The sequence below is a fragment of the Acomys minous genome, assembly GCF_964271855.1.
Source record: "Acomys minous genome assembly, chromosome: 14".
NCBI lineage: Eukaryota > Metazoa > Chordata > Mammalia > Rodentia > Muridae > Acomys > Acomys minous.
Window position 1 is genome coordinate 100557577 of NC_140496.1, and position 13302 is coordinate 100570878.

General features: G+C 42.7%; 1 protein-coding gene across 1 annotated transcript in view; it reads left to right on the forward strand.

Moving 5' to 3' along the window:
* Positions 1-7094: 7094 nt before the first annotated feature.
* The window catches only part of LOC311582940 (uricase), a 79101-nt gene continuing 72893 nt past the window's right edge, over positions 7095-13302 (forward strand). The window contains exons 1-2 of the mRNA XM_084756283.1: positions 7095-7216; positions 7722-7929. Of these exons, the coding sequence (XP_084612409.1) occupies positions 7879-7929 (51 nt within the window). The 5' untranslated portion in view covers positions 7095-7216; positions 7722-7878. The remainder of the gene's footprint in view (positions 7217-7721; positions 7930-13302) is intronic.

Genomic DNA, 13302 nt, shown 5'->3' on the forward strand with positions numbered 1-13302 from the left:
GTGTTGGCTGTGGATTCTGAAGAATACTATGGTGATGTGAGACGTTAACTTGGGGGTGTGGACACATGAACTAGCTGCATTGTTTTTTTAACTTCTCTGTAAACTTGAAATGACTCCAAAATAAAAGATTTATTTATGATCCTTACTAAGAGTTCCTTAGTGTCCATGCAAAAGACTTTGTAGAATTGCTTTGCACCAAGCCAGCCTGCCTGTTCATAGACCAATAGTTTAACTTGTTTTGACAGTATGCTTGCAATATTACCCACAGCTTTAAAGCACATTTCCTAAATATATAGAGCAAATCATTCAAACAGGGGAGAGGCCCTCCTAATTCTCCATTCCTTGAACTTTTATATGCATTTTCTACCTGAGTACTTTGCACTTGGTGGTATATTTTAATGGTGATTTTAATAATAATCCTTAAATCATTTCATGGGTGACTGTTCCCACCCACCCCCACCCTCCTCCAGAACACTTACTGCGATATGCTGCAGGAAGTAGGCACTCAATAAGCTGAGATCTCTGACTAACTGACTGACTCAATGTGTTACTTGTAATTATATTTTAAATTTTAAGCAGGGCAGTCCTAGGAACTCTTAGGGGACAGCATAAAAATCAGCTATTCAATTTGGGTGTGCAGAAATTGTCGGGCATGAATAGACTTCATCAAAACTTGTCAAGATGCAGGAGTTCTCAGTAGAAACTGGAATATAAAAAATTCAAGTCACCAATATGAGAAACACAAGATGGAAGGTGAACAGTTCGTGGTGAAGTTCACATTTCTAGGATAATATTCAGTAGAACACAGTTACTCATCTTACTTCTTTTTCTTTTTCTTTTTTTAGGTAATCAAAAGTCACAAATATTATCTTGCTGTAGCTGCTGCCGTAGCTGGAGATGTCTGCACAAAGGCTGTGTTAGGAAGGACTTCTCCTTCTGATCGTCTCAGCATTATCTATGCAAATGACATACAAAGCTATTTAAAGGAATCAAGAGCTAACATCTAACACTAGAAATTGTCAAAGTGCTTCCACCGTTTCATCTGAACTCTTATAAAAATTTTATAAGGCAAGTTTAAGGAAGAAAGTGCTTTCATTTTTCCAGTGGGAAAAACTCAAAAGATATGAAAATAATGCCCAGATTAAGCTGTAAACCATGACCTTATAACATAATCACATTTAACTACCATAAGCATAATCTTGGGCCCATTTTGCTTGTGGGAAATGACTGGATGGACACAGTCCCACACATTTGCAAGGGGCTTATTTTCTGGACTCTCAAATCTGTTTTTACCATTCCCAGGAGGCATGGCTGTGGAACCTGCAGCATGGAATGGAAGGCCATATCTGCTTTGATTGAGCTATTTCAACTCATGTCTTCTATTGCATAGATAGTATAATTTGATACAGTTTTCATAAAATTAAGAAAATATGTATTTTGTATGATTTCTCATTTCTATAATTAAACCTTGGGGACTTATTTTAGATATTCTCAATTATAGCAAAGTAGAGAATAGTTTTCTCTATCATCTCATGAGATGAACTAGTATATTAAAATTTATTGGCTAGGAGCCAGAAGACTTGCATATTTTCCTCCAGGTTAAGCTTCTTTTGGGGAAATCAAATACCTGAATCTAATTCGACAAGCAAGTCACTCAGAGAGGGATGTAAAATACTGAGTAATAAGCATAGGTTTACCATCTGAATTGTGTGAAAATTACCTTCCAGTCTTCACTAAAACAATTCAGCCTAGCATTTTACATCTTGCTAAAGTACATGAAATAGATGTATTTCATACTTTACCTTCAATATTTAACATGAATGAAAAGTTCTTTCTTCATTGTGAAGTTAACATCTGTTGTAGATGGGTCACAAGACTTGTTCTGGCTTAGGGGATGAAGTGTGGCCTGTTTTCTTGGGCTTCCTGCAGCATGGTAGGTGGGCACCGCAGCGTTGACCTGCAGCTATTACCACCTCCCTAAATATGAAATTCTGCTTAGCGAGTAGGATTTTTTCCCATCCATATAAACTATAGAGAAAGATTAGCTCAGTATTCATTCATTCACCCTAAAAATACTTCTGAGCATTTAGAACCAGACACGAACCTTGTGAGGAAGACAGAATCGTGAGACAATATAAAGTTTCTCTGCCAGGAACCTAAAATCTAATTCAAAACCCAAACACGCTAACATGGCAGCTCAGATCTCAACCAGACGTTAAGTAGCATCAAAAAAGAGTGCTGTAGGAGCAAGGAGGAGTCTCCACTATTCAATAAAGATTGTAATAGGAAGACCAGTTCTTGGGGTTTAAAAAGTAATACATTATTATATTTAAGAACGCAGGTTTCAGAGTTAGTCAGGGTGGGTTCCAGTCCCTGTCCATGTTTTCTAGCTGTGTGACACTGAGTGGTCCTACTTCTCCAGAGACCTGTCACCTTCTATAGTTGAGCAGCGTGTAGACTCTGGTGGTGGGAAATTAACAAGTGAAATGGGCATCATGTGACACTCAGCAAAATTTCACCAAATATCTCCCACCAGCAGTCAATTATTACAACCAGAAGATTCCTCATGGAAGTCAAGAGGCAATGTAGGCCTGTCTACGTTGTGTGTGTGTGTGTGTGTGTGTGTGTGTGTGTGTGTGTGTGAGAGAGAGAGAGAGAGAGAGAGAGAGAGAGAGAGAGAGAGAGAGAGAGAGACAGAGAGAGAGAGAGACAGAGAGAGACAGAGAGACAGAGACACAGAGACAGAGACACAGAGACAGAGAGACAGAGACAGAGAGACAGAGAGAGAGACAGAGAGAGAGACAGAGAAAGAGAGAGAGAGAGAGAAAGAGAGACAGACAGAGACAGAGACAGAGAGACAGAGAGAGACCGGGAGGCAGAGAGAGACACACACACATAGCATGTCACATTGTGCACGTGGACAACTTGGTGGTCAGTTCTCTCCTTCTGCTTTGCTAAGGCAGGCATGGCTCTCTTGTTTCTGCCATGCTGTTGCTCCAAGCTGGCTTACCTGTGCTTCTGGAGAATTTTCCTTTCTCCATCTGCCATCTTGCTGTTGGAGCGCTGGGATTACAGATGTGTGCAATCATGTCTGTCTTTGTTCACCCACTGAAGTTGAAGGAATGCTCAGTTGCACATAGCTCATCTTCTTGTTAAAGCTTTAAGGTAACTTTTGGGTATTAAAATTCCAGCCTCAGGTCTAGAGACATAACTCCCAGGCACAGCGCTTACCTAGCATATCCAAGGCTCTGGGTTGGTCCCAGGTACTGCAAAGAGACAAAGCACTATAGTCAAGTCAAGTTAAATCTCACATCCAATTCAAACCACCTCCCTGTCCTCTAATTCCAGACTGAGACATAGCCTAGAAGATGCACCATTTTCTTTCTGGCTTTGTTCCTTAGCCTCTATCTAATGGGTCACTGTCCTCCTGGTTGGAATTTTTTTGTCAACACGACATGAGCTAGAGTCATTTGCAAAGAGGGACAATCTATTGAGGAAATGCCGCCACATGGGTTGCCTATATGTTGTCTTTCTTGATTGATGATTGATGTGAGAGTGTCCCCTGATACAGCTGTAAGCTCTTTAGCCACTCAGGCATCTCTCCAGCCCCTACAAGTTGTCTTTCACATAACAATTTTAGTTTGCTCAGGCCTATATAACCTGTAATCGAGTTAAACTAAGGGATTGGAAAGGAAGATAAAACACGTCACTGACCTCTGAAATCTAAAGACTTGGTTATGACTTTGGCTTTCTCTCTAGTCATTGAGGGCCGGCGCTTGCTTTTTTGAACACTGAAAAACAACATCTCCAGTCAACTTTTATGAAGGAAGACAATGTGGTGAAGGTAGACAGCCAAGTGGTGCCTGCTGGTGGGTGCCACTTCAGTGAGCAGGTGTGTTGTGGAGAGATGACAAAGAAAGAGAAGGGAATGGTGTGTGCTCTCTGAAAAGAGGCAGAACTGGAGACTCCAGGGTGGTGAGGAACAGCCTGATGTGAATGGCCTGTGCTGCCAACCGAGGCCTTGGTGATGTTCAGGCCCATGTTACCACCAAAGGCCATGCAGATATCCTTTGCCTGGGCTGCTGCCTGGGGCCATGTTGGTGTCGGAGGGCTGTGCAGAGGTGTACGTGAGTCTGAGCAATGTGGTCCACTGTGGGATGTTGGTTTCTATTGGAAAAGTTCATTGACTTATTTAACAATCATTATTCAAAAACTTCCCCCAAAGCTCAAAGATCTGTAAGGAGATAAACATTGATGTAAGCAATTACAACACAGGAAAGTAAATTGCAAACCAGGGAAGATTTGCCAGGCATATGGTAGGAAGGGAAGGGGAAAGGATGTAAGGGCTGAAGAGTCACCCGGGAGTCATCTTTAAAGAGGAAGTGTTTGGACTGGGCAAGTTTGATCTCCAGGTAGACAAGGAACAAGGAAGAGCTTTCCAGGAAGAGAAGATGTTATGAGTAAAGATGGTGATTGTAAATTAGTCAGGGTATCCGGGGAAATGTAAGTTCCTTGTTGTTATGAGGATATGGGTGCAGTTAAGGAAGAGAGTTGGAGATGAGGTAGAAGAGTGGGCGGGGACTCGAAGAAAATGAGGGAATGGGGGTTTAGCCAATGAGCAGCAGCAATCGGGAAGCAGGAGGAAGATAGTCTTCTGTGCTTCCTGTAAGCAGCTTCTCCGTTGCCACAGCCGTCCCTGTTCTGAAGGTGTTCGCAGGTTGCTTTGCACTCCTGACCTTCCTCAAAAGCTACCAGTGCATTCCTGGCCTTTTTTTTTTCCCCCCAAGCTCAGACCCCAAGTGAAGAATTGATTTTCTTACTTTCACCTGCTGAAGTTAAAGCTTTGCTTCCCAGAGCCCAGCAGGCCCAGCAGGCCCAGCAGGCAGTCCTTTTTTCTCTAGTTCGCAGAGCTATACTGGTTGTGGCAGGACCCTGGCTCGCTTTGCTCTCAGAACTGACATGGCTCATTAGCCTATTCTGTCCTCGGCCTCTGGTTGGAGCAGATGGAATCTCTACTTAGGAAAGTCTGTTTGTTTGTTTTTTTGGGGTTTTTTTTGTACTTTATAGTCAACAAACATGCCACTCTGTTTGGCATCAAAACCTACCCTTTCTACAAAATGTCCATGTATTTTTTAATGACCACGGAAGGAAAAGGATCCCAAACCTCATGGGCCTCTGTTGCTTTGCATCTTCCTCCTGCCCTGAGGCTACTTATAGGCTATAAATGTATAATAATGTGCTTGAATTGGGAGACAGGATGCAAACACGGTAAAAATGAAAGGGCAGGAAGAAAGAAAGGAACAAATGAACACTTCAAAGTGTCCTGCCATTTAATAACAAAACACACACACTCAAAAAACAAAACACACACACACACACACACACACACACACACACACACACACACATTGCTTATGCTCTCATGTATTACTTTTACAATTGTTTTGTGTGTTTTTTATTTTGTTCTTTATTAACAGATAGTGTATAGTTATTGTTAGTTGTTTTCCTTGGCACACAGTAGATTTTTGTTGTGGTAGTGGCAGGGCCTCATCACAGTCCAGGCTGGTTTCGCCTCTGCTAAGTAGCCGAGGATATCGTGAGCATCTTATCCTCTTGTTTCCACAGCCTGAGTGCTGGTACTACAGGCATGTGCCACCACGGTCCATCTCTGTGTTGCTGAGGACTGAGTGTGGAGCTGTGCTCATGCTAGGTGAACCCCAGCAATGGAGTCACATCGTAAGCTGTAATGTAGTTCTCTTTAGTCATAGAAATTCCAGCAATAATTACACTGTGTTTGAACATGAGCAATTAGTTAGAAGCCGTACTTCATGCCTGAGTGTTTAGGGTGGAGACTCTTAGTAGTCTGATGGAGCTCTGGGGTTTTGGGTCTCTGCAAGGGATTGGCACTTTGTGATTTCTCCTTCCTCCCTCTCATCCTCCCTCCTTCTTGTCCTCCCTCCCTTCCTTCTTTGCCTTCTTCCTCCCCCACTTTTCTCTTTTCTTTTTTGCTTTTCTTTTTTTCAAAGAAAAGGTCTCACTAGAGTTCATGATGGCGATAAATTCATGGCTGTGATTCTCTTGCTCAGCCTCCTGGGTGACAGGAGTACAGCGTGAGCCACTGTGCCAGGCTCATGCAGTCATTTTTTTCTGTGCATTTCTTGCGACTTCTAGAATACAAACTTTCTTGTCTACTTTTGTAGACTATCACCAGTCCAGAAGGTGGGAGGTATAGGGGTGCAGAAGACGAATGTGAGAGAGCTTTCATATGCTGCTTAGTTTGACTTTTTGCTGACATTTCTTTCCTGAGCCTCTACCCTGAGACACACCATAGTAGTCAGCACCAGGCTAGGAAGTCTGGCATGCTGACTAATTTTTTTTTATTTTTATTTTATTTTATTTTATTTTTTTGTCAACATGACACAAGCCTACATTGGATTAGCCTGTGGGCATATCGATGGGGACATTTTATTAAATAATGGTTGACTTGCCATTGACTGGGGTCTCAGGCCACTGGGGGTGGATGGTCTTTGACTATATAAGGAAGCCGGCTGAGTAAGGCCTGGGGAGGAGGTCAGTAGGCAGCTTTCCTCTGTGGTTCTGCTTCCATTCCTGCCATTTCCCTCCATGGTGGACTGTAATGTGGACCGGTAATCAAATAATCCTTTCCTCCCCAAGTTGTTTTTGGTCAGTGTTTTACCCCAGCAGCTATAGAAACTTAGAACTTCACAGTCCACAGAAAGGAAAAGACACCGAAGAGAACAACTGGTAAAGGAATCCAGAGATGACAGTGAAAAATGAGTATGAGGGAGAGACAAACACCTCTAAAATATTTTGGAAGTATTCAAAAGCAAGGGTTTAAATTTAGTCAACAAGAAAAAAGAGACTAAAATGTCGGAGTTGCCTTCTGTCTTCACATGCCTGCACCACTTCCATCTGTCTCTCCTTCCCCAAGCCTTTTTGGTATAGAACATTTCAGCCGTGCATGGGAAGACTCACCTTACAAAGTCACAAGCATCACTAATGTTCTCACCAATGTTCACATTGGCCATGACTCGGGGTGATGGCTCCTTATTGCTTGGCTCTTTTCAACTAAACCGGGGGTTCCTTCTAATTGCTGCAGAGTGACGTTGACAGTCTTCCAGGTGCTGCCTGAGATGATGTTTACTGGTGGGATCTGAATGTGAATTTGCCTCCTGGTGCTAATCTCAGAATGGAGGTAACCCACGCTCTGCTCTTCCTAAGGCCACTTTGTGTTCTTGTTCAATCTTTTTAAAAACCTGTACCTCACCACTGATATTTGCTACATTTTTCTTAGGCTTCAGTCTTTTCTTTGCATATGAATATAGCTGATAAACATACAAAAGCTAATTTGTTAATCATGAAGTAAAGAAAGCTTAGTTAATTCTTAATACTTCTCCTCATTTATCTTACATGGAAGGTACACTTACTCCTGCAAATAGTGTATTCTTCTTTTATTTCTTTTCTGACACACACTTGCTTGCTTCCTTTTCCTCTCTCCTTCCTTTCTCCCTCTCTCTCTCCCTCCCTCCCTTCCTTCCTGATCTAATTGGCGCACGGGTCCAATGGCCTTTCTTTCTTTTAGAGACCTACTTTTATAATGACCTAGGCTTTGATGTGTATGTTCCCAATTCTGCTACCATTCCTTCATGCTGTAGTTGATTTCCCTCACAGGCTTTCACCCTCGTAACTTTATTTCCCAGAGGCAAGTACGTGCTCTGTACCTGGCTGGATTATGAAACACCTGGGTTTTCCCGGTCCACCCCTTCTTGACAACACCACCCAGGGCACTCCAAAGATAAAGTAGGCCTGGCTGGAGGTTAGCAGTGCTGTGCTGGCTTCAGATGAACGTAAGCCAACATGGAAGCTCCAAGGCCAGGCTGCAGGGGGTCGTCTCCAGACCGCCTTGAAGTAAGTTTTCACTTGGTTATTTTACTGCTGGTTTTTGTTTGGTTGGTTTTTATTTGTGTGTGTGTGTGTGTGTGTGTGTGTGTGTGTGTGTGTGTGTGTGTGTGTGTGTGATGCCACTTCTGAGGCCCTTACATTCTTTTTATGCTTGCCATTTAAATCTGAGCTGTGTCAGTATAGAGGTTCACAAAGCAGCGTGATCAGCAGCAGCAGGTTCATGTCTGCATGTAAAACCCACTTCTCGTGCAACTTTATACTGTATGCTTTGAAAAACTACTTCCTAGGAATTACCTCCACTTAACTTCTTGGCTGGCCAAATATGAAAAAGGAGCTTGGAGGGAAGTGCGGGTGAGACAACATGTTTAATTAGTGACATATGCACGTTTTCCTTATGTTTTATGTGCCTGACAGCCCATCCTTATAACATAATTGGAGTCCCATGAGTTAGATCAGTGGTTATTTACCACTTACTCAACATGTATTCAATTGACCATTGGAAAATAGACAGATCTCAAATCGAAGGTAGTTCTGTGAGCTCACGGTGTTTTTATATCTGCTTCTTTGCTGTGTTCACAGCACTGGGACCCGTCTGGTAGGCAGGTAACTTATCGCCCAGTGAACAGTTGTCGATGACTGGCTATTTGGACAAATGAATGAGAGCATGATTTTTTAAAAGCGATTAATGTACTTGTAGTAGGAGTTATTTTGCATATGTATATACTTGGTGAGTGTGGTGAAGTGCATCCTTTAGAAAAGATGCACTGGGAAACCAGTGTCAGAAGGCAACATCTTTCTATGTACAGAAATAGCTAATTAGAAAAAACACATTGTTTTTTCACTATTCTTTTCATTTTCTCTTAGTTATAAGGTATAAAGAACTCTGATGTATAAAGACCATGAGCCCATTTTATTGATTAGTTTTTTTCCCTCAATGTCAATTAGAACCCATCTTTTAGGAGTTCCTGGGTGCCAGGCAGGCAGTCATTGAACCCCACAGCTGAGCTGGTGGCTGGTAGCACATCCGGGCCCTCCGGTGGCTGTGGCACGCTTCTACCCACCACTTACAGGAGTGCCGAGCACATTTCCGCATGGGTTCCATTTGGCATTTTCATATTTGTTATTCTTCCCTTTTTGTCACCCTTCTGGGCTGGCAATGAGAAGGTGGGAGTTAGCGATGAGGCTGTGAGGTTGTGTAGGAGGACTTGGCCATCAGTCACCACTGCCATGCTCTTCCCTATCTCCTTCCCCAACTACTTACCTTACGATGCATTTTCCTCCTTTGTTCCTCTGGGAGTAAAATCAAAGAGGGTACCAAATGCAGACGTGGCAGCGGGCTCTGCCCAGGAGGGAGGGCAGCAAAACAGTCCTTGTGTGGTGTCAGGAGCCTCAGCTTCAGAGCAACCTGAGCAGTTGTGCTGTGTCTGCAGGAGTAAGACCAGAAGTTCTGTGAGAGGCTTTTAGCCAGAATACACTGAGCTATAAAAAGCATGTTACTCACCTAATACTTTCATGTCCTACCTGAAGAATTATGGGGTTTCATTTTATAAGAACGTAAGTTCAACACATAAATCTTTTGCAGGTCAGCTAGATTTGAAGATTTTTTTTTTTAATTCCTCTTGTAACTCACTTAGAGTTCATCCAAGGCAATCACTTCTAAAACTAGTCAACTAGAAAAGACACCGTGGTCCAGTGGGAAAACACATTCAATTGCAAGTAAGGATCTGTATCTAACCAGCGTTATGTCTAGAATAAGTTAAAATTCCCTGCCTCACTTTGTCAGTTAAGTAAGAGACATCTCTTGGCATAAACTGTGAGATGGCATTCAGCTCTCAGGATCGGTTTGGGTGGGTGGATGGGGGCGGGGTCCCACCATTCTCACTTTTTGAAGAATAGAAGACCAAGTATTTGGATGAGCCCTACCAACATCTATCTAGTAAGTGCTAGGTAAATATGAATATTATTTAATTTAATCTGGCCAAACCACTTGGATTGCAGAGGAGTGACTTCAGTCATATAACTAGATAGATAAGCCCTACCACCATCTACCTAGTAAGTGCTAGGTAAATATGAATATTATAAATAATATAAATAAAAAATGAATATTATAAATAATTATAAATAAATTATAAATATAAATTTAATCTGGCCAAACCACTTGGATTGCAGAGGAATGACTTCAGTCGTATAACTTGGCATGTTGTTACTGTCAACCATGGACTTGCTCACGTGTTTTGGTGGCAGTGAGAGGCAGGGGAAGCACAGGTTTTCCAAGCATGGTAGAATACTGTTTATTCCTTCTGGGACAATGTTGGTGGCTGTTGTATTTAGTAACGTGTTAGTTGCATTTGGGGATCAACACAGACGCGGAGCCCTTAGAGAAAAAAGGGGGTGGTCATAGTATCTCCTGTAGGCTTCACTTTTCCAATCATGCCAATAGTCCAGTTAGTGAAGGAAGTCAGGGGGAAGGCTTATTTAAGCAACCAAAAATTTGGGTTGCTAGTCCACACTCCATATTGGGAATCTGATGGACAGTGGTGTGAGCTGCCTTAGTGGTGCATCAGAGCATACGCTGTGTTCTTCCTAGAAGCTGGGCTCTTTCTGACTCAATGATTTCTCCGAACATTATCAGTATCCTCCGAGTGATTCACTTCTGAGTCCGTCCTTTCCTCCTAAGCCCTGCTGCTACATTGAAACATTACATATGAGTAGCATGAGTCCTAGCATTTCTCACACTAGTGACATAAGATCACGACCTGTGAAAAGTTACAAGCAGGGATGTAGAGGTAGACAGTCTTCCAGTAAGTATCCAGCATATGAGTCACACGTCATGGGCCACCAGTGTCACGGAGAGACGCAATATAAAACAAAGCCTGGGATGCTCCATGTAGATTGCAATAATAGTTACTAGGGTGCTCGATACTTCCTTCCCTGAAGTTTAGAAATTTGTGTCAAAATAAAAGGCACCAAGCTTTCTTTCTTTCTTAAAATTTATTTATGTATTATTTACACAGTGTTCTGCCTGCATGTATACCTGCAAGCCAGAAGAGAGCATCAGATCACATTACAGATGGTTGTGAGTCACCATGTAGTTGCTGGGAATTGAACTCAGGACCTTTGGAAGAACAGCCAGTGCTCTTAACCTCTGAGCCACCTCTCCAGCCCTAAGCCCTTGCTTTCTTATGTTTGTTTTTGTCAAGAGCGCACAGTTCATATTTCTTGTCCACATGTGATACAGTCAATCATATCTGGTTTTAACGGGATTTTGTAGTGTCTTGAGTTTTCTACTGAAGAACAAAAGTCTTGCTTTCGACAGCAACACCTGTTCAGGCGACGCTGGTACCGTCAATCTGCAGTCAGTCTACTCATCAAATTCAGACATATGCCAACACTGATTTGGCAAGCAGGGTGACAAAGATTCTGCTGGACCAGACCTTGGTCAGGCTAATCTTCGTACTTGCGTGTGTCTTCCGGGTTAACAAACTACTCGGGGCCATTTTGCAAGAACCCTCATGTATCATTAAACCATTGTTGCTGTTTCCTCATCCTCCACATCCTAAGTGGTGTCTGGTCACCTTGGCTTCCGGCAGCCAGGTTGGCTTAATCAGGATTTATCCGAATCCCTCTTTTTTCCTTTTGGTGATTTTTCTGTCCGCTGACCCTTGCTCTACTCCCACCCACTCCTCTGTGCTGTACATGGAGCTGAACCAAATCACTCTCTGCCTTGTATGCAAAATACTGTCATGTATCTATGGTGATGGCTTTGAAAATATTTCCCTCTCATATTTAACAAATTAGACTTTAGGGCTGGAGAGATAACACAGAAGTTAGGATCACTGGCTGCTCTCCTGGAGGACTTGGGTTCGATACCCCGCTCCCACTCACATGGCAGCTCACAACCATCTGAAACTTCATTCCCATGGGACCTGACATCCTCTTCTGACCTCTGTGGACGCTGTACCCCAGTGGCACACAGACATTAACACAGGCAAAACACATAAAATAAAGTGAAAACGTTAAATCATTCTTCGCATGTGTTTATTTGTATATGTGTGGGCATCCCAGACCACTCTGCACCTGTGCAGGTCAGAGGACAGCATTCAGGGTTCCATTCTCTCTTTCCACTAGGCATGTTCTGGGGATTGAACTCAGTGTGTGAGGCTTAACAGCGGGAGCTTTTATCAGCTAAGCCATCTTGCCAGCTCTGAAATTACATTTAAATATGTATCTAGCATTTTGAGATTACTTTTTTAAAACAAGGGAATAGTTGAAAAGCAGGTGACTTGTGATGTGTGGGAGGACTGAGAATGCTGCCTCTCCCTAGAGCCACATGTGAAGTCACATGTGGATTAGACCTCAGGAGCAAGTCTAGAAACCGCATCTGCTGTCAACAAGCAATGGAGACTGATGAATTTAAGTTACATTTTTTTCCAACTCTTCCCATTCTCGGTTCATCAAGTTAATGCTAATTGGTTTCATTTAATTTATTCAAAAAATATCTCTGTTCATTTGCAGCTAGCCAAAGCTGGTCTTGAACTCACTGTGTGACCTGACTGTATGCCACAATACTGAGTTTATATATATATATATTTTTTTTTTTTTTGAGAGAAGATCTTGCTATACACCCTGGCTTCCATATCTTTATCTTCCTCCCTCTGTCTGCACAGTATTGGGATTTTAGGGGTGCTCTGTCATGCTTCACAATCAGGAATTCTTTTTGTTTTGAGATGAGTTTTCACTCCGTAGTCGAGGTAGGACCTTGGATTCATGGTGGTCTGACTGCAAAGCACACTTTTAGGGTTAAAAACAGGGAATTCAGAGCACAAAACAGAAGCATATCTATCCTTGTGGAACTTATTTTCTTGTGTGGAAGGACATACAAGATGGATACGGAAGGAAAATTCAGGTTATATCAGATAGTGAAAAATGCTAAAGATGGCGTAAGGATGGGGGAGAGAGAGAGAGAGGAGAGAGGAGAAGAGAGGAGAGGGAGGGGAGAAGGGGGAGAGGAGAGAGATGGGAAGGAATCAGTGTCAGGGGCCTGGGAATCTTCAGTGTGGGAACTGATCATGCGGTGCTGGTCACCATGGTAGGCAAGGCCTTCCTGAGGTGGTAAGTGTTCAGTGACAATGAGCAAGAAGTAGGTGCCAGGGTTACTGGAGCAACAAGAAGACCAGCGTAGCCACCTCAGAGTCACAGGGACTAAGGCCAGGCACCGCCTTAGAGAGTCTGTATGTATTTGCAAGAGTTTTGTTTTTGTTTTTATTTTTTCCATGTGTATAGTGTGTTTGTGTGTATACACATGGAGGCCAGAGGGTCATGTTGGGTGTTGTCCTTGATCTACTTCCACTTTATTTTACTGATGTATATATATGTATA